This window comes from Triticum aestivum, chromosome 3B (genome assembly GCF_018294505.1).
Source record: "Triticum aestivum cultivar Chinese Spring chromosome 3B, IWGSC CS RefSeq v2.1, whole genome shotgun sequence".
Classification (NCBI taxonomy): Eukaryota; Viridiplantae; Streptophyta; class Magnoliopsida; order Poales; family Poaceae; genus Triticum; species Triticum aestivum.
The window spans coordinates 13,922,905-13,944,607 of NC_057801.1; the positions used below are offsets into that span (position 1 = coordinate 13,922,905).

Below are 21,703 nucleotides of genomic sequence, written 5' to 3' on the forward strand. Positions count from 1 at the left end.
GCACAATAATGCTACTCCTAGGTCCTACCAACCCAGAAGGTGGGTGAGACACATAATTTGCTTCATTGGTTACTTTCCCTGGTGGTGTTTGCTCATCCAATTTTACACTGAGATGCATAATCTATTCTAGGTCTTACAGTTTATTATCCTGTTGTTGACTCCTACAAGATCTCCCAACATGATAAGTGGGCTGTTGGATCTCTATCGCACGGTAAAAATCTGAGGCTAATCCAGTGGCTAAGCTCTCACTCAACTGAGAATAGCAATTCCATAAGGTAAGTTTTCAGATTTTACTATCGTGTTGTTTTGATTTACGTTTTGTGTGCATCATGCTTTCTGGTATAGAATTTATGTTGGCATGTGCAATTGTTAGAGTTGTGGAAAAAAGGAGTGTAAACCATAATTCAATTACAAAAAATTCTCTGCTGATTTTTTTTCTAAGGATACACCTCAATATATATAACCAGGTTGCTTTTAATTTTAACTGTAAATAGTGGATCAGTTAGGAATTCTGGTACATCACTTTATACCATAACAAAGTTGGGGACTTTCAACTACAAAGGCACAATAATGCTACTCCTAGGTTATACCAACTCAAAAAGGTGAGCAAGACACATAGCTTGCTACTTATGTTACTTTCCGTGGTGGTGTTTGCTCATCCAACTTTACACACATGCATAATCTATTATAGGCCTTAGTTTCCTATCCTGTTGTCGGACTCCTAAGAGGTCTCCCAACAAATATTACTTGTTCAGTGAGATGTTTGGACTAACAGAGCAGGGAGGTGGTGCTGTTTGGAAGATGCATTCTTGCACCATTTTGCTTGTGAAGATGTTCAGGCCCAATGCATTTCCTATGTGCACATGTATTTTATTGTGTATTGCCATTTTGGAGTTTTAACGGATAGGCAGTGTTCTACCCTGGCAAAGAAAACTGAACATTTTGGGGTCTTATTTCTGCCAACGATGTTATTCTACTTGCTTGACTATGTTTGCAACACTAGAATTTGGCACACAAATGTACATGAAAAGGTCATGTTTATTTCAACCAAGTAGATAGTTATTACATGAGATTCTAGTTGTTCTTAGCCTTGTATTCTTTGATCCAACCACGCATCAGTTTAAGTTTCAAAACTAACTTTATATATATATGAAGTCTTTTGCTCACAACTACTCCCTCCGTTCCTAAATATAAGTCCTTTTAGAGATTCCTATATGAACTACATACGGATGTATATAGATGTATTTTAGAGTGTAGATTCACTCATTTTGCTCTGTATGTAGTCTATATTGAAATCTCTAAAAAGACTTTTATTTAGGGATAGAGGGAGTAGAATCTTCACGGGTAATCAATTTCCACCATTGCTATTCCTTGCTCGCATGCAACCACAACCCTACATAAATCAGTCAGTATGTTATCTGTTAGAAATTTCATGTCAGCAAAAAGAAAACATAATTTGACAAGGCATGGACTGAAGCAAACGAGTGAATAGTGCACATCCAATGGGTATATTAAAATATATCAAACTAAATGAAACTAGCAAAATTCATGTGCAATTGTGCGGCCAGGTATTATGATACCACCATGACTGTCATTTAAAATATAGTTGCAATGTATTTTATACATCTCTATTGTAAAATATGATTAATCATTATTGTTTGCAGTGATGTATATTTTATTCATTTCTGCACATTACTAAATTTTGTAGCAAAAAATCTGTCAAAAAATTGTAGAAAAAATGTTTTTAGTAAGTAAAGTGAAGGATGACAATAGAACATTCATTACCTTGTCGATTCCGGTATGTGTGCAAGAGCGGTAACTCCGCCGATGTTAAGGCCAATTATGTTCTCAAGTCTGTAACATCAGAAAGACCTCTGTAACTTATAGGGAAAATGTCAAAGAAATTTCATAAGCAGAATTGGTCAGTTCTAAACTCAAATCAACTAGGCAACTATGTGTACCATATTGTCTCAATCCTGAGAACCTGTAGTCGTGTATATCAATATTCTTTTAAAGAGTTATTACTTCATACCTTGCATAGTATCCTGAGAACTAAACGTCTTTAGATATTGCTATTTGTTTGCTCAATTATTAAAATGAATTAGATGCAAAATAGTATTTGTTACATAACAAAGGCACTCCCAATATAGAAATTATTCCAAATTCATCTCTAGCTCTCTTCATCTCATCTAGCAACAACATCACCCCATGCACGGTGAGCATATCTATCTAATGGAGCACCTAACATGATCAATACTAGCACGACCATCTTTAGGTTACTCTAGTCTAACTACGAATAGATGCATATACTACTTAAACATTTCCATCAAACCTAGCACACTATGTCCTATAAGGCTAGCTCATCTCCTAATGAAACCTCGCTACATATGTATAATTTGGAAAAGGGCATCGATACCGAACTCAATGAAGATTGAAAAGGAATGCAACCTCATTTTTTTCGGAGACTAAGATTTTTGGTGCAAGAGGGGTGACAACATATATGTTGACTAGGTTTTGTTCCCTTTGTTTTGCGTAATCTTTTTGTCCAAATATGAGTACAATTCATGGAATTTATATAGCAACTCAAGTCGTCTTACAAACTGAAGAACTTAACTATTTCTAGATTTGTTCATGAATTTTTAAAAATACCAAAATCAATAACATTGATTTATATTATTGGATTCATACTGAAATAAAATACACTTTCTTATTGTGTACTCGATTTGTATTAAAAATAACATATTTTTCACATGAACTGTTAGTCGAAAGTGTCAACTTAAAGACTTTTTGAATGTATAAAACGATCTAAATTTTGACAGTGGGTAGTATGACAGATGAAATGACGGCTGAAAATTATCTAGCCATCAAACATTCGCCTACCTAAACGGGATCTACTTCTTGGTGCAGGATGGACGAAGTGTGGAGGCATGAGTCCACCAACCACCATGAAGTGGGTGGATTTTAGTATGAACTATTAGTCACTCGCGTGAGTGTTTATGTGTGGTAGTGTGCGTACTTGTATTCATCATTTTGCAACCATAAAGGAAAACCTACTAGATGAGATAACATCAGTGAGGAAGCACGAAAACAAAAACACTTTTCAAAATCATGTACTTTGCATTTATACCCTTCCACTTCCACCCTCGCATGAATTTTTCGATAAAGCACCCTCACATGAATATAGACGGTAATCACTGGTGTATACCATCGAAAGAAAATAAAGCACCTAAGGGTCAGTGAAGATAGCAGTGCATATAAAAGAGCAATACCTATAAGTAGTGTTAGTCGGCTTCCAGATTTGTATGGTCCCATCAAGGGAACCTGTTACTAATACTTCATGTTTGGGGTGCCAACAAAGAGCAGTGAGACGGTTCGTATGTCGACCTTCGAGCGTACCAACACAACTTTCTGCCTCCGGGTCCCAGACCTTATTGAAAAACAAATCAGTATTCCCTGAGGACAGTAATAGAGTCATATTATTCCACTAAAGAAGCCATTTGGATGTATAATACCTTTGCAACACCATCGGAGGAGCCAACAACCAGTAAATGCCGACGACTGTTAGGTTGCACATCTGCGAAGTACTGAAGGCATAGAAGACCATCTGGATGCTCATTGAACTTGCGTTTGCAATTATCATATTTGATGTTCCATATCTGTAAATGGTAAGCAATGTAATTAAGGTTCAAAGAACATAGGGACGGAAACCAATGTGGAGATTTGGTTACTGTATTCATAAGAGGAAGAAAACCTTGACTCTGCCATCCAGGGAAGCACTCGCAAAACAATATGTGTACCGCGGGTGAAACATCACTTGTGTGACTCTGTTACAGTGCCCCCTAAATGTTTGCGTACATTCCCAGCCCTTGTCCCAGTCCCAAAGCTTAATCAGGTGATCGTCAGATGCTGATAGAACCAAAGAGAAAGTTGGACTCACAGCCATAGACATTATATTATTCTCATGAGCTTTGAAGTTCCTGACTTCTTCCATTCTACCATAATTGTACACATGAATGTATCCATCGCCATCCCCAGTTACAAGCCACTGCTCTTGAGCGATAAATTTTGCAGAATATACTACAAATGGAAAGAGATTGTTATAATGGTGGTTCATCTGGAAAGGAAGTTAATTCATGAAGCAGAGTAGTGCTCCAGCGATCCAGCCTTTAAGTTTATTCAAAAGGACAGAAGGAAATCGAGAGACACAACAAGAAAGCAAGAAATTAATAGGAAACAAGTTCATTGAGTTGAGCAGTGGGTCTGGAGGCTTCTCTTCTGTAAATTACAATAAATTTCATGAGTAGAGAAATGTGGATACATAAGTTAGAAAGCATGCCTGGTTTTCCTGGACTAACTTCAAAGGAGCTCACAGTTTCCTGCACAAAAGGAATGCCACTATTTGATCAGTCTAGACGATCTAGGTCACTATATTGAGCGTGATTGTTAGTGGCAGAGGCAGGGCCATGGCTTCCCCATGTTCTCTTGGGTACATCCGTACATGCTTATGGTCTTAAAAATCCTTAGAAGTCTAGAGAAATCTTCTAGTAATACATTGTTTGGTCCCTCTTAACTCTAGGTTCTTCCTCTCTACACACACGTACTTACCATCTTCCGGTAGTTCCAGATGCAAATAGTACCCCTTTGGTTGGTCGTCAACATCCTGCACTTCACACTGGGAAATCAAAACACGCATGCGCAGACCAAGCGGAAACTAGCAGGGTAGGAACTCACCAAGGCACCGTTGGATGCACATCCAAGGACAACACCTGCCGGTAATTCTGGCTAGTTGGATGAACATCGATAGACAGCACCACTCGGCAATTCTTACTGGCTATGATCTGAAACAAACGAAGTTAGAGAAATCCCCCACCGTGCTATAGCACGCAACTCAGTCTAAACAATTGAACAAAACAACACTGAATTATGTATGTAACCTGATCAGCGGTGGTCTCTTCCGGTGGGTCACAAACAACAGGCAGCATCATCTCCCGCACCTCGTGATCGGCGTTCTCAAAAAGGACGGCGACGGAGTCTGGGTCGAGATTCTTGAAATCACTCTCTTGCATTCTGATGGTCAGCAGGGTCAGAAACTCATCGCTATTCGATGGTAGCTCCTTCGTGTGCTCACGCACTATCACGTTGATAGTGTAGGTGCACTTTGGCGGTACAAAGCCGCAAAGCGGCAGCTCTGTATGGTACCTCGCTGGGTTATCCGTGAGAAGCCTGAAGCCGACACACTCATCCTTGTTGTTTGTTAGGCACAGTGGGCGGGAGGTCAACCTTGCGGGAATGAGAGGGAAGGAGAGACGCTGGGGTTGCACGCTCAACAATAAGATGGGACCGGCTCCTGGCTAAACAAGGGAAACATGTGATTATATATAGTAGGGGATTAAGGATGATGAGGGTCAAACAAGTCAAGCAATGAAAGCAAGATGGGTGAAAGAAACAATATCAGTACAAATAATTGCATTAGAGTTCAAAGTGCTAGACCTATCATATATGTGTGTAGGTGAAATTATTAGTGCTAGAGACCCCCGATATGTAAGGTGATAATTTCCGTGCCTAACTCCGTCTTGATTTGGCAAAATGGACAAAAATGACCCCGAAGGCAAAAGAAATTCACAAAATAAACTGTACCCAGCTAACCCTTTTGGGTAGCACCTGACACACCGGCGCTACACTACACTGCTTAGCGCCCGCCTAACAGGCGCTACACACCTCGTCAGCGTGGCATCCCTGGGCCAGGCGGGGCCCCACCCCTGGTTAAGTAGCGCCTAGATCAAAGGCGCTATACTACGTTGTAGCGCCTTTCGCTTAGGCGCTACACGATTGACTTACTAACCGGCGCGGGCTGGCCCTCCCCCATCCTACTCATTCCTCCCAGGAATAGAGAGGGTCGGCCGCGGCTTTCTCCCTCTCGCCCTCTCAATCCCCTTTCCAAATCCTTCTTGTTCCTGAGAGGAATGAGTAGGATGGGGGAGGGCCGGCCCGCGGCGGTTACTACGTCAACGTGTAGCGCCTAAGTGGAAGGCGCTGCACAAGGTAGTATAGAGCCTTTAATCTAGGTGCTACTTAACCAGGGGTGGGGCCCCGTCTGGGCCAGGGGTGCCACGCCGGCGAGACGTGTAGCGCCTGTCAGACGGGCGCTAAGTCTAGTGTAGCGCCGACGTGTCAGGCGCTACCCGAAAGGGTGAAATAGTTTCGCTCGCAGTTCATTTTTTGAATTTCTTTCGCCTTAGGGTCATTTTCGTCCATCTTGCCTCTTGGTTCCGCCATTCCCGGGACTCTGGGGCAGGGCAACAGAATATTGGAGGCCCTTTTCAGACCCCTCAAAAGAATATTATTTACTTAAAATCTCAAATAATGCATGTTACTGATGGATGATGGCACATGTTACGTTTGGAGCAGTAAAAAGGAGAAACAACAAAACATAAGTGCATAACAAGGTGTTGTTGCGGGCTCGCCAAGGTAATAGAGGCGACAAATGAAATTCCTACTACACAATAATGTGGACGGTGAGAATCAAGTTGCATAATCTAGTGCCGGAGAACAGTTTCTATTTTCTATTGTTTCGGGGGGGTTTAGGTGAAAAATTCATAGAGCCAGAATGCGCTGAATTTTTTGAGTCTTTTATGAAATAAAGACACGCATAGCCAGAAGATTGAGGCCGGAGGAGCCACGAGGGTGCCACTCGGCCATATGGCGCGGGCAGGCCCCTACGTGCGTAGCCAACCCCTAAGTCGGTTGGGGCTATTCTTCCGCCGTAAGGAAGCTAATTTATGGAGAGAAAAATCATGTTGAAAATCAGCCTGGTCAGAGTTACGGCTCTCCGACTATTAAAGAAATGGCGCTCGGCGTCAGAAACAGTACCTAAACAGAGAGAAACAGAGAGAAGAGAGATCCAATCTCGGAGTGATATTGCTCTGCGGGAGCTATGGAGGGCAAGGACCAGAGGTGGAAACCTCTCCCCATCTAGGGGAGAGGCCAATGAATAAGAAGGAGAGGGCCTCTCCCCCCTCTCTTCCGGTGGTGCCGGAGCGCCGCCGGGGAACCATCATTGCGACAATCATCTCCATCAGCTTCACCATCTTCATCAACATATCCCCCCCCCCCACTCTATGCAGCGATCTACTTTCTCGCAACCTGCTGTAATCTCTACTTAATGATGGTGTTTGATACTATATATTATTATCCAATGATTTGTTGCATCTCTATTATGTCTGAGTAGTTTCATTTTGTCCTATGGGTTAATTGTGATATGCTATGGTTGATTTGAGTTGTATGTTATTATGGTGCTGTCCTATGGTGCCCACCGTTTTGCACACACATGTGAGATCCCCACTGTAGGGTGTTGCAATATGTGATTGATTTGCTTATGATGGGTTGCAGGAGTGACAAAAACCTAAACCCTAGTTTGTGAGTTGTTGCATAGGGGATAAAAGGGGACCTTAGATCTTAATACTATGGTTGGGTTTTACCTTAATGAATCTTTGGTATTTGCGAATGCTGCTAGAGTTCCAATCATAAGTAGTTGTAGTCAATGGATTTTGCTACATGTTAGTGTAGGTCTCTCCCGCATAAAAAACTGCAATAGATGATTATCACTATCGTTCCATATCCAATGGCCTAGGGACAATCCTTTACTTTCTTGTTCTTTACAATTCAATGACTAACTTTTATTTACACGTTCTTTACTATCTTGAAAGCTATATTTTCATACCCGTAAAGTAGATTTATTTCTTTTTTCTTGGTAAAGCAAACGTTCGACGTGCGTAGAGTTGTATAAGTGGTTGATAGAACTTGAGAGAATACTAATCTTACCTTTAGCTCCTCATTGGGTTTGACACTCTTACTTAACGAAAAGGCTATAATCAACCACCTACTCTTGTGGGTTATCATCATCCTCTTATCCGCACCGGCAGTACCCATGGCGAAGTTTGTCCATGCATTTGAAGAGCAAGGGGGAGGTCAAGGGCAAACGCGTGGTATACCGATGTCGCTGTGAGGGTGGAGATGATGATCACTAGACGGTCACCTCCCTTGAGAAGTTTAGACTTCCATGTTAGGATGTGGTTCACCAACTTATCCACGAGCGAATGCAAGTCCGCTTTGGTTAGCACCGCTAAGGGCTTGTTCGTTTAATCCCTTCCCCAAGGGGATTGGGGAGGTTTGAAGGGGATTGGGGAAGAATTTGACTTGTAGGGGTTTTAATCCGTCATAATCTTTAATCCCCTCAAACCCAATGCAACCAAACATGGCCTAAGGAAAGAGGCATACCCAAGTATTTTACCTGGAACAATGCAAGGGGGATTCTAAGCGGGTCCATGATCAGCGCCAACTCCAGCCCCACATAACGATTCAGTGAGATTGATTTTTTTGTCCAATCATAATGCATCCCGGAGCTGACGCCAAATATACTAAGGAGCTCTAGTGTAGCCTCTGCCTCATCCACTAATGGTCGTAGGACAAGCACCACGTCTTTGGCATATAGGGAGAACAGGAGACGAGCACTACAAGCGATGAAAGACTGAAATAACCCAAAAGCCTCCACTGTGTTTTTTTTTAGAAGGAACCGCGTGTCATTTAATAAAACAACCAGGATACATGGTCACACACCACACGCAGACCCAGCCAGAATGCTCCAGAAGCGCCAGCTGTCTCGACACTTTGCAGAAAGGACCCCATAAAAAAAATTACAAATAAGACCTTGGAGACCCCGCCACAGAAACTCCAACGCTCGTCTCCACGAGCCGCCGCTGCCGAAGACGCCGTCGGAGAAGGAGACGAAACACCACAGAACCTTGACCCGGCAAGCTTCCTCGCAGATAAACTGCTTTGTGGACCTCTCATGGATCCCGCCATGGGCGGCGAGAACACTTCCTTTGGGGAACGTCGGCCGGGGAAGACCCCGAGCTTGACCGGGCCGCCGCACCGCTCGATCCAGTCGACCATGTCGACATAGAAGAGCAGCACCGCCCATCGGCACCCTCGAACCAAGCATAGAAACCCCCAGCATCTGGAGCACGCCGGCGACGCTCGCCGGCCACACTCCTGTACAGTTCCTCCCGAACTCCGTGGTGGCATCGGAGCAAACGCGACCACGTCGGCGGAGTTGGAGGACAAAAGCCGCGCCGAAGTCGCCGCCGCCGCTGCCACGACCCCGCTAGGACACCTAGCTCGCAGATCTGACACCACCCACACCGGAAACCGACTAGACGTGAGCAGATCAGGAGCACACTTATTGAACGTCGCTGCCATCGCCATCAGAGACAAGCAAACGGCCAGCCCACACCTAGCAACATAGGCTATACCTAGACTACAGCTGTACAAATCCGCACGGCGGATCCGGCAGCTCAAACCCCTCCGACGAGCCAGAGGCCCGCGGAGGAGAGGAGCTACCGAAGCCGCCGCCGGCAAGCGAGTCAAACTTCTCTTCGCCCTTTTCTCCTGTATAGAGAGAAAAGGGGAGGAGGAGAGACAGCTAGCAAGCCTCCACTGTGTTGAAAATGGTCGTAAGAACATCCATCATGCATCATGATGAATATCTTGTGGGAAAAAGGGCCCCTCCTAACACAACCCATGCAGGTGGTAGACGGATTTCTCACACACCCATGGATCAGCACAAGGGTGTTCGCTGTGGAGATCAAGAGAGCTAGCTTATCCAACCACCATGGTCTAAAACCAAGAGGACGAAGAACTTCTAGAAGAAAAGACCATGCAACGGAATCGAACGCCTTCACCACGTCAAGCTTGAGCATAGTGGACTTGATTCGCCGGCTATGGAGCTTGAGCTTTGTTTGACGGGCTCCTAAATTGACCACCCTCCAATGAAAGCTCTTTGGTGGGAACAGGCTGTGATGGAGAGGGAGAGAGCTAGGTTGTCGTAGCCTTCACCAGAATGTCCAACCCTACATTACACATAGGGATGAGTGTAATAATTGCTTTGTTCAGCTTCTCAAAACCCCATCCGTGCAGTTGAAGGCATGCACCTCCGCATGTCGACCTCCTTGATCGTCGTCCAGCTAGCCTAATAAAATATACCGGCAAAGCTATGAGACCCAAGCGCCTTATCAGGCAAGAGATCATGAATAACTGACCAGATGTAACCCACGAAAAAAGAGGACTTGAGGTGTGTATCCTTTAACACTGGCAGTTCGAGTGCCGGTAGGTTGAGCGATTGTTTGTGCTCAATCGGCGTACCTAGAAATCGGTGGTAATGCTGCCATGTCATCAATCTCTGCCTGTGACAAAGCTTCCACACGACCGTTTCTCATCTTCAAATTACGGTTTTCTTGACAACGGGTACAAACATGAATACAGACGAGCATAGTGTTTTCTTCCCCTCCTGCATTCACGTAAGGCACTATTAATGCCGTGCAATAGTCACTACCGGAATCAGGGGCTATGACGACGGTTTTTCCCCGGCCATCAGCATAGCTCCATCTATACCGATGGCCCCGACAAAAATCCATCGGCATAGGCCCTGATTCCGGTAGTGAGTCCTCTAAAGGGAGCCCAAACCCAACACTTTCTTCTTAAGTTGGAGCAAAACCTCCCCATCCGACAACTGCTTACTATCCATAGCCTCGTTGGCAAGCATGATTTGCTCCTTGATCTTGCCCACTTTCAATTGGCTCTAGTTATTTCTTATTTGGCTCACGGGCAGTGGCCTTGTGCCCTTGTGTCAACGAAAAAGATTCGTAAAAGGATTTCTACAGCAGGGAGGGCACAATAGCCATCCCCATGACACCGCCTCATGGAACACTGCGATCCACGACCAGAACGACTAAAAGTGAAACCTTGCCTTGCAAGCAAAGGTGACATTCGTCAACAACAAGAACTGGATGTGATCAGGGAACCATGTGGAAAGGGTTTGTAGTAGGCAGGTAGGGTGGTCTGCATCCCAATCAGCCAAAGTGCACTGGCGGTCAATATTGTTGAGCGTAGCAGTCCATCGCTAATTGCTCCACATGAATAATTGTTAACTAAATGGAGTAGAAATGGGTATAAGGTTTGGGTTTTGAAGATGCATACCTTTTTTTTTTGCGAAAGGGTGCATACCTTGTTTAACGGGGTGTCTAGATATGGAATGTTCAGTGTACTGACTATTTCCCGTATAGATGGCCTGTCCTTTCTTTTCTCCTTGACACACCATAGCGCAGTATGGAGACATACTTTGAGCTGACCAATGCAAGTGACATCCAGTGATGCATACTTTGTTGCTATATATTCGTCTGTCCACTTTTGATGTACCTATCAGGTTGGAATAAGGTGCTTAAATGACAGCATAAGAAGATACAACAAAGATACAAAAATAAAAATAAAATCAGCACTCTTCAGATCTAGAAGAAAATTTGCCTTACATTCACAAAATGGCTACTATCCATGGTTTCTTGACAAGAGCTGTGTTTCTCCCCTGTTGCGGTATCCATGATTAAGAGACCTAAGTTGTATATGTCTGATTGGAATGAAGTAGTGTATCTATTTATGTATTCTGGAGCCTTGTACCGACTGAAACACATTAAAATCAACATGCAAGGCATTACGTGACTCAAAATCCAGCTTATTTGTACCAGTGAAAGTAAAATGAAGAAATATATAGATTACTTGATTTCCAGATCATATTCCGTGCCTTCTAGGGATAGTCCGTCAAACAGATCTGATAGACCAATATCTGCTAGTTTTGGTACCATATTTTTGTCTAAAAATATGTTTTCAGGAGTAAGAGGCAGATGGCTGATAGGCCTGTTTAACTCAATATGCAAGAAATGCAACGCCTCACAAATGGCTAAAATTATCTTGAAGCGCATATTCCAGTCAAATTGACAAGAATCACCTGTAGTATAAAAACAAGTAATTGGTGGATTAAAATCACTAGTACTTCTCTCTGCTCTGTGATGGACTCTAGCAATATATTTATGATTAAAACATCCTAAAGTTTTCATTTACACTATTCGATGAGAAATACTTAGGAACTAAGTGAAGGTGTCATATGCGGAAACAGTGGCAACCCCATTTTCTCCATTATTTTTTGCAATTGCCGAATACCTGCTCCTGTTCTCATATTTTCACCATTGTCACTTCGGCTGAACCAAACTCACTAATTCACAGGGACGGAAAATTTCTGATTTGATGCTTGTGACAAAGCGTGGCTTCTCTGGTGCCTAGTTGCCTACAATGATAATAGTTAATTTTCTAAAAATAAACAAGGCAAGACTTGCCATTTTCATTATATTACGAAAAATGTGGGAGTTCCCCAATTAATTGGCAGAAAACCCGACAAAGACCGTTACAAACACGTACACAGACAAGTATCATGGAACATGACAACATTGGGAACCACCGGCCAACTTGACTACTCCCTGGCGGCGACGACAAGCCGGTCGATGCTCATCCGGCTGTGACAAGGCACTATGTGGGCGCCGACCAGATTAGTTTAGCTTAGTTATGTTTAGGTTACATTTTGTGATTTAAATAGTGATGTTCAAATTTTGGGCATGTAATGGAACGATTGTGTAATGTTTAATTAAGGTTTAGAAAATTATTGTTACTATTTGACACGAGGGTCCGACAAATCAATGAGAGAGGCAGAGAGGGGATATATGAGGCATTAGTGGTGTGTGTACTGGTGCACGTCATCGTAGATTTGGTACTAGTGGCGTGCCTTGCACATACCACTGGTAATATTTTTTCGGTGGTGTGCGCTGCATATGCCAGTAGTAACCAGTTACCAATGATGTCATACTAGCAGCGTGCAGCTTGCACGTCACTAATAGCCACTTTGGGAATGCCACTAGTAGGTTTTCCTACACTAGTGTTTGACCATCTTGTCGAGTGAGCGAGTGCATAGCGCCAGGTTGAGCGACTGCAGGTTGTGAACCCCAGGCCCTCCCAAATGCTTCCGGGTGGATATGATGTGCCAAGCAATAAGTCAGCTTCCACTCTTTGCATCCTTTTATCCGCGGTAGAAGAACCCACGACAAAATTCATTAAGCATTTTCTTTACCCGGGTTCTAAGCATTTGAAGGTCAAGGGTAAGCATGTGGTATATCGATGTCGCCATGAGGGTGAAGGTGGTGCGCACTAGTCGACCACCTCACTTGAGGCTTGTTACTTGTATAACAAGGGCATACCATAACATAAGTGAGAACTACTGTGATGCCGATACTCAATGTCCGATCATTGGATGATGCTTTTTTTTGAACCATGCAGGTGGACTGCATGTACTCCCTCCATTTACTTATACAGGGCCACTATGAAATATACAGTTTGCATCTATACAAGGCCACGAATAGTAACCAAGGCAAAATTAATGATGTTTCCTCGTACTAGCAACTTGTTTAATACTTGCATGTATGTAGTCATAATGACACTTAGCTACTTTCTCCACTCAGTTTTCTTGCATGCATTCAGTGTATTAATGATCCCAGTAAACGAAAAGAAAAGTTGGATTGCAAAACATGTATTAAATTTTACATTGGTACCTGTAATTTGAGTTTTTGGCCTTGTATATAAAAATGGAGGGAGTATTATATTTAAGAGAGGGAGAAATACACGACCAACGACCATCATAGTTACAACAAGGACAACCTAAACTTCTGCAAACAAAAAGACCGAAAGCCCTGACCATCAAAACTGTCTACAAAAACATCAAACAGAACGAAACTAATGTTATACAAAACGACATAGACTTGCTTCTGCCCATTGCACCACGTCAATCTTAATTTGATTGATGATTCCTTGAAGCGGTGTGTGCGAATTTTCAAAAATTCTGCCATTTCTTTCTCTCCATATACTCCATATAATTAGTGGTACCATAGTGTTCAAGGAATTCCTTCTGGGTTCATGGACTCTATTTCTAGCCTCTTGCCACTAATCCCGGAGATCAAGAGCATTTTGAGGGATGGCCTCGGTCAGATTTTCCCAAAGAAGCACTCAACTCTAAATGATGGTCACTACACTGCAACCCATGAAGAGATGGTGAACCGATTCTTGCGCAATGTTGCAGAAACATCATGCAACATTATGAGGCAAATCACGCTTAGCTAGACGATCCGCTATCCAGGCACACCCCTTGACGACCAGCCAGGGAAAGAGGTTGATTTTAAAGGAGCCCAAGCCTTCCAAATGGCGCAAGAAGTACTACACATAACCAATGCAGCGAAGTGTACTTTATAATCAGATTTCGCCGAGTAGGTACCTTAGAATTCCACGACCAGATCCATTTGTCTTCAGCACTATGTATGATTTGAACTTCAGAAATCACCTCCCATAAGGTTAAGACCTGATGAAAAATGCGAATATTCATTTTCCCCTTTATGTCACCAACACTTCACTAATCATTGCTTCTGCTACTTTTCTTCTCTCCCCGACGACTGGAGGCATGGAATTGGAAACTTCTGGTGCGATATCTTCTACTGCGGCGCCATTGATCCATTTATCAGTCCAGAAGAAACATCTATTTCCGTTGCCTAACTCAACACGGGCAGCAGCATTGATTAGACGCCTTTCATGATTTTCCAAAGGGTTTAGTAAGATGCTCCATGCACGCTTATTTGATGTACGTGCCTTCCAAGCCCACCGCAGACAAAGCGCGGAGTTCATGATCATTGGACGATGTTTGATCCAGTGGGTATGCTCCACTTTGCCCCACACATGCATGGTTGGATTGGATCAATAGGATCATACAAAAATCCGATGTACAATGTCATGTTTATAGCATCGCTCTAACACAAGAATAATAGGAAGTCAGACTCAAGGGACTTCAAGAACAATCTGCGTTAACTCTTCTTCTGCAGCACGAAGTTGGTAACGATCTGATCTAACCTTGTATACATCCTCGTAGTGATCCGGGACCTTAATAGTAGGGTGAATTTTGTTGTTTTCTACTACGTTTCCCAACAAGATTGTGGTGGCGGATTAGTTTCCTCCCAAGCCGCTCTAATGAGTAATCTTGGAGTGGGACTATTTGGAATGTGCTGCTTGTGGTGTTTTGTTTTTCTATTTTTGGGCAGGGAAGTGCTAGGCGTCAGCTGGTCGATCGCCTGCGCGGATAAGCCACTTCGCTGCGCGTCTGATTGGCTCGCGTGTGGCCATTTAATCGTGCTCTCAGTCGTCGCCTCTCAAGCGACACCATCGTAGAAAATCCCCCAACCCCCATGATTGCCCCCATGTACATAGTAAAACACCCACCTTCTCCCCCTCACAACAAACTCGCTGTGTTTTCAACACCCCGTCTTGAAGCATTAGCAAGTGCCCCCCTGCAACACTGACGTCTCCTCTTGCAGTGGGCCCTTGACTTGCTGCAGTGGCCGTCACACAACATTGGCCTCCTAGGTTGTAGCACTGGGCTCACTGATCGCAATACCGAAATCCATAGGTCATAGCGGCAGCTATTGTCGATCATAGAACTAGGCCGGCCGGTCGAAGCAGCGGCCATCACCGGTCGCAATAGCGCGTCCCATGGTTCTCAACAACGTCCCCATCGATTGCAGCATTGGCCTTTCCAGTCACAGTGGTGCTTGTCGACGTAGTGGCTTGCAAGCTTGGAGCATGGAGTTGGCGTAGTGGTAGCACCATCGGTGACAAACTTTGGCGTCCTGGTTTGCGGTTGCATCGGTGGCATTGCCGCAAACGGCCTAATCGAGGCATGCAACATGTGATAGTGGCAGCCTGAGCATGGGCGCGAAGTTGTGAGGAAGACATGTGTGGCAGCATTGGCGGACTCGTCGTGGAGAAAACGAAGAATAGAGGCCGAAAGGGTAGGGATGACGATATCCCGAGATATTGTGGATGAGCAGTGGGACCATGCCATGTGCGGTTCGTTTGTTGGGTCACAAGTAAGCACAGATCACAGCACGATCGAGTGGCTGTGTGACCGGCCGACGTAGCGGTTCTTTCGGCCGACAGATTTAGATCATTTACCTTTGGATAATAGCTACCCCTTTTGATCCCTACGTTTTGAAAACAACATGGTGCCCCCACAATCTCTCAACGAATGAAGTTCAGCAGATGGTGCCAAATACGTCACCTCTACAAGATTAGCGGCTAAAATGAGCAATATTTTAAAGCGGGCCGAAAGCCTTTTTCGATAATGAGCAATATTTGAATTATTTGACTTCTATGCAACCACCGATCAGATTGGTGCTCATGTGGTGCAATTTTCTCCGAAATATGAGCTGTGTGGTGATGTCTTTTATGACATTTTTAATGCACAATTGATCGAGCTTAATGCCTTAACCCCAAGATTTGTTTAATCATGTCTAAAGTAAAAATTTCTTACAAAAAGAGTTTGATGAGATTGAATGGGTCACTGCTAGGAAAGTTTTTATTAGACCATGACAGAGCGATCGATGGCCTACCTGGATCCTACTTTTAATCTGATTCAACATATATGATTCACAGTGAAATATAAGAAAAGTAATATAGACAGATGACACAGTATCTTACCGTAAATATACTCGTCAAGGCTTTTATTTGACAAATACTCGTACCATAGAAAACTTTCTACCTTGCTTGTCAGAATATATCTCCCATCATGCTTGACAACTTCCCTCTTCTTCACATTGCAATAGCCAAGTAATCGTACAATATTTTTGTGTTTGATCTCCATGAGCTGTCCAACTTCACTCTGAAACACGTTATATGAAATTTTACTTCCCTGAAACCTCTTCACCAGAGTCTCTTCCCCAGAGTTAAGTATACCCTGCTTAACTTCACTTGTTAGTAAATACATGGCAGTAAAGATGAGATATGGTTGACTTAAAAATAATGATAGAAGTACCTTAAAAACTGTCGCAGATGCACATTCAGAAACTATACGTTCCTTTGAAAAATCGTTAGTAATTTCCCGTAGAAACTCGAATTCTGCTAAATGAAAATTAGAAATAAGCTGTGGCAGTTGGCATTAGCAATAAGAGCATCTAGATATAGCACTAACCTGGAGAGGGCATCTCTGGGATGTCTATCGTCAACCGTGAGTCGTCTTTTAGGTCGGAACACATATAATTTCTTTCTCTTCTTCGAGAGATGGGTCCTCTTTTTCCTTGAATATCCAGTGCCCATGAGTTGCGTTTTAACCGCACAGTCTTTTCTCTTAATAGGGGGGTAGCTTCCCTTTGGACTTTGCGAAAAGCTTTCCTTCGGACTCGACTCTTGGCCGGAAACTGTACTGACTCCGAGCATTCTTTTGAACACGCGGTCATCATTTGTCTTTCAATCAGCTCACTATTGATATCTTTCATGGAAGGTCTATTAAGTCGTTCATCATCCATGCATTGTAGTGCGGTCCTAATACAAGTCCTTACTTGTTCGCAATCTACTTCAAGCGATGGATACGATGGTATCTCCTGAAATTTTTTCCTCCAGTTGTTGTGTACCTTCAAAATCAAGCAGGCCAGAAGCACGAGTGTGCATACGTAGGTTAACGTATACTCCGTAGAGCACAGAGTTGAAAGTCAAATTTGTAAGAATCAAGTCCACTACTGAATATACATGTATCACCGTCTTCACTACCGAATGCGACAAACCATGCACACCATAAAGTTAGCTTACGTGCCTAAATTCATCACAGATGTTGTACTAGACTTTGTAGCTGTAAATATTGGAAGAATTTCTCTAAAATATTGATATGATTAAAAGGTTCTTACATGCTCAATACAGTCCTTGTCATTCATGTAAGAAATGTTCCAGTAGTTCATTCCTCCGGTCAGTAACTTCTTAATTGTAACCCCTACGCTAAAGATGTCAAACCCTCTTGAGATGACTCGATTGTCTATGAACTCCGGTGGTACATATCCACTGCATTATAACATAAACTGTAAAGTGATACTGTGAGAGTAAATAATTAAAACGAATTAACCGATCAGAGATCTCTATGTTTAAAAGGGACGGAAGCTTACACTGTCCCTAGCTGTGTTGCATTTGACTCTCTGATGCATTCTTCACCCAATAGCCTTGATATTCCAAAATCCACAATCTTTGGTATCATTTTCGCGTCTAGCAATACATTATCTGTCTTTATATCCAAATGCACAACGCAAGCTCCGTGAATATATTCCAAACCCGCACACATCCCTTTGATTATCTGGAAGCGTCTGTGCCAATCAAGTCTAAGATGTTTTTCTGCAAGCACAGAGTGGAGAGTCAAATTTGTAAGAATCAGAACAACGTACTCTTTAGGTGGGTCGCCGACATACCATGAAGATTGTTGCTAAGGGGTCCGTTGGGCAGGAACTCGAGGCAGAGTGCCCTATGTATTTCTTCGGCCATTACCATTTCTCCTTTGTACTCTGCACGTACACGCTCTGTTTCATCACAGAAGCCCACTAGTCGCACAATATTAGGATGCTTGAGCCTCTTAAGGTGTTCATATTCGTTCTGGAATAGCATCTCGTCAACCCCGATCTTGAATGGCAGTACTTTTACGGCAATCACTTCTCCATTGAACTCTCCCTATTCGACAATTATTCATGATGAGTCCTTTAGTTGCGAGGAAATAAGCAGTAGTACGCGAGTACTAGTACGTTCTTGCTTCCGGCACGATTTAAAAGATCTACAAGAGCCTGTATATGCTTTGAGGGAGAGGGAGGGTGGTGGCAGAGATACCTTGTAAACTTCGGCAGATGCACCGAAGCCAAGTTTGTGGTTGAAGTTGTTTGTGATCTCCTTTAACAACTTGAATGACAGTTTCACTGGCCCGTCACTTTGAGGGCATGACTTGTTCTCCATGGCACGCACTGATTCCATTGCGAAAATACTTTCGGGAGTGGTGGTGGTGGTGGAGGTTCCCACCTCCCAGGTCGCTGCGACCGAGTCGGGGTCGGGGGATGGCTGCGGATGTTGACGTCCAAGCGGAGGAGGCGCCCCAGCTGAGCCTCGGGAAGGAGAAGCCGTGGAGGCGGCTGCGGCCGGCGGTTGCTTCTCCGGCGGGTCCATCAACGGGTCCAGCGATGCGGGTCACGCAGCGGTGGCAAGCGAATTTGGTTCGAGGGTGTCGGAGGACAGTGGCGAGGAGACGGTGCACACGCGACCATGGATGCCATTAAGAGTCACTCACATCGTGGCTCTTCTCTCTCTTCCTTCCACATTACTATAAAAAATTGCTTCGGTGGCAGACGCGCATTCATTGTTGCATGTTTCGATTGTCAACGTTCACATCGATATTTTGCGCAAGAGCATCTCCGTCACTCCTCCCCAAATGAAAATTGCAACGAAATGCCGCAAAGATTCCTCACCATCTTGTAGCCAGCTGACTTGTGATGGATTGGAAATTTATTCTCAACTTGCGGATAACTGTTGCATTATCAGGCTATTAACTAGGCCACGTTATGCTACTCCCGATGATTGACTTAATTTGTTCTATGAATTCAGACAAAACTGGTAAACATGTTCAGCTAAAGGTTGCTTGGTACATGCTGTTTTGCCTTAATTATCTGATTTTCCACTTCACTCTGAAATCCTTTGAACCTTTCAACTTTTTCATACTTATATTTCATCAAGTAGATATACCCATATCTGCTCAAATCATCTGTGAAGGTCAAAAAATAACGATACTCGCCACGAGCCTTAATACTCATTGGTCTGCACACATCAGTATGTATTATTTCCAACAAGACAGTATCTCGTTCCATTGTTCCAAAGAACGGAGTTTTAGTCATCTTGCCCAAAAGGCACGGTTCGCAAGCATCAAATGATTCCAAAAACCCATCAGCATGGAGTTTCTTCATGCGCTTTATACCGATATGACCCAAAAGGCAGTGCCACAAATAAGTTGCACTATCATTATTAACTTTGCATCTTTTGGCATCAATATTATGAATATATGTATTAATACGATCGAGATCCAACAAACTATTTTCATTGGGTGTTTGACCATCGAAGGTTTTATTCATGTAAACAGAACAACAATTATTCTCTGATTTTAAATGAATAACCGTATTGCAATAAACATGATCAAATCATATTCATGCTCAACGCAAATGCCAAATAACATTTATTTAGGTTCAACACTAATCTCGAAAATATAGGGAGTGTACGATGATGATCATATCAATCTTGGAACCACTTCCAACACACATCTTTACTTCACCCTCAACTTGTCTCTGTTTATTCTGTAACTCCTGTTTCGAGTTACTAATCTTAGCAACCGAACAAGTATCAAATACTCAGGGGCTACTATAAACACTAGTAAGGTACACATCAATAACTTGTATATCAAATATACCCTTGTTCACTTTGCCATCCTTCTTATCCACCAAATATTCAGGGCATTTCCGCTTCTAGTGACCATTTCCTTTGCAGTATAATCACTCAGTTTCAGGCTTTGGTCCGGCTTTGGGCTTCTTCGCGGGAGTGACAACTTTCTTGCCATTATGCTTGAAGTTCCCTTTCTTTCCCTTTGCCCTTTTCTTGAAACTAGTGGTCTTGTCAATCATCAACACTTGATGCTCTTTTCTTGATTTCTACCTTCGTTGATTTCAGCATCACGAAGCGCTCGGGAATCGTTTTCACCATCCCTTGCATTATAGTTCATCACGAAGTTCTAGTAACTTGGTGATGGTGACTAGAGAACTCTGCCAATCACTATCTTATCTGAAAGATTAACTCCCACTTGATTCAAGCGATTGTAGTACTCAGACAATCTAAGTACTTGCTCACTAGTTGAGCAATTCTCCTCCATCTTTTAGGCAAAGTATTTGTCAGAGGTCTCATACCTCTTGACACGGGCATGAGTCTGAAATACCGATTTCATCTCATGGAACATCTCATATGTTCCGTGACGTTTCAAAAACGTTTTTGTCGTCCCGGTTCTAAGCCATAAAGCATGGTGCACAAAATTATCAAGTAGTCATCATATTGAGCTAGCCAAACGTTCATAACGTTTGCATCTGCTCCTGCAATAGGTCCGTCACCTAGCAGTGCATCAAGGACATAATTCTTCTGTGCAGCAATGAGGATAATCCTTAGATCACGGATCCAATCCGCATCATTGCTACTAACATCTTTCAATGCAATTTTCTCTAGAAACATATCAAAATAAACATAGGGAAGCAACAACGCAAGCTATTGATCTACATCATAATTTGCAAAAATACTACCAGGACTAAGTTCATGATAAATTTAAGTTCAATTAATCATATTACTTAAGAACTCCCACTTAGATAGACATCTCTCTAATCATCTAAGTGATCACGTGATCCAAATCAACTAAACCATAACCGATCATCACGTGAAATGGAGTAGTTTTCAATGGTGAACATCACTATGTTGATCATATCTACTATATGATTCACGCTCGACCTTTCGGTCTCAGTGTTCCGAGGACATATCTGCATATGCTAGGCTCGTCAAGTTTAACCTGAGTATTCTGTGTGTGCAAAAACTGGCTTGCACCCGTTGTAGATGGACGTAGAGCTTATCACACCCGATCATCACGTGGTGTCTAGGCACGATGAACTTTGGCAACGGTGCATACTCAGGGAGAACACTTTTATCTTGAAATTTAGTGAGAGATCATCTTATAATGTTACCGTCAATCAGAGCAAGATAAGATGCATAAAAGATAAACATCACATGCAGTCATTATAAGTGATATGATATGGCCATCATCATCTTGTGCTTGTGATCTCCATCTCCGAAGCACCTCCATGATCACCATCATCACCGACGCGACACCTTGATCTCCATCGTAGCACCGTTGTCG

The 21,703-nt window shown here is 43.2% G+C and overlaps 1 protein-coding gene across 1 annotated transcript; it reads right to left on the reverse strand.

Moving 5' to 3' along the window:
- Window positions 1-831: 831 nt before the first annotated feature.
- On the reverse strand, window positions 832-18,970 carry LOC123068256 (uncharacterized). Its single transcript, XM_044490776.1, has 19 exons — window positions 18,607-18,970; window positions 18,198-18,453; window positions 17,901-18,123; window positions 17,649-17,799; window positions 16,940-17,378; window positions 16,784-16,866; window positions 16,450-16,705; window positions 11,608-11,836; window positions 11,364-11,511; window positions 11,062-11,253; window positions 4,935-5,351; window positions 4,732-4,838; window positions 4,606-4,660; window positions 4,337-4,376; window positions 3,752-4,077; window positions 3,513-3,656; window positions 3,270-3,427; window positions 1,786-1,854; window positions 832-1,393 (listed from the first exon to the last, which is right to left on the reverse strand). Exons 1-19 carry the CDS (start codon window positions 18,934-18,936, stop codon window positions 1,339-1,341), a joined length of 3,678 nt encoding a protein of 1,225 aa, XP_044346711.1. The 5' UTR covers window positions 18,937-18,970; the 3' UTR covers window positions 832-1,338.
- Window positions 18,971-21,703: the final 2,733 nt, after the last annotated feature.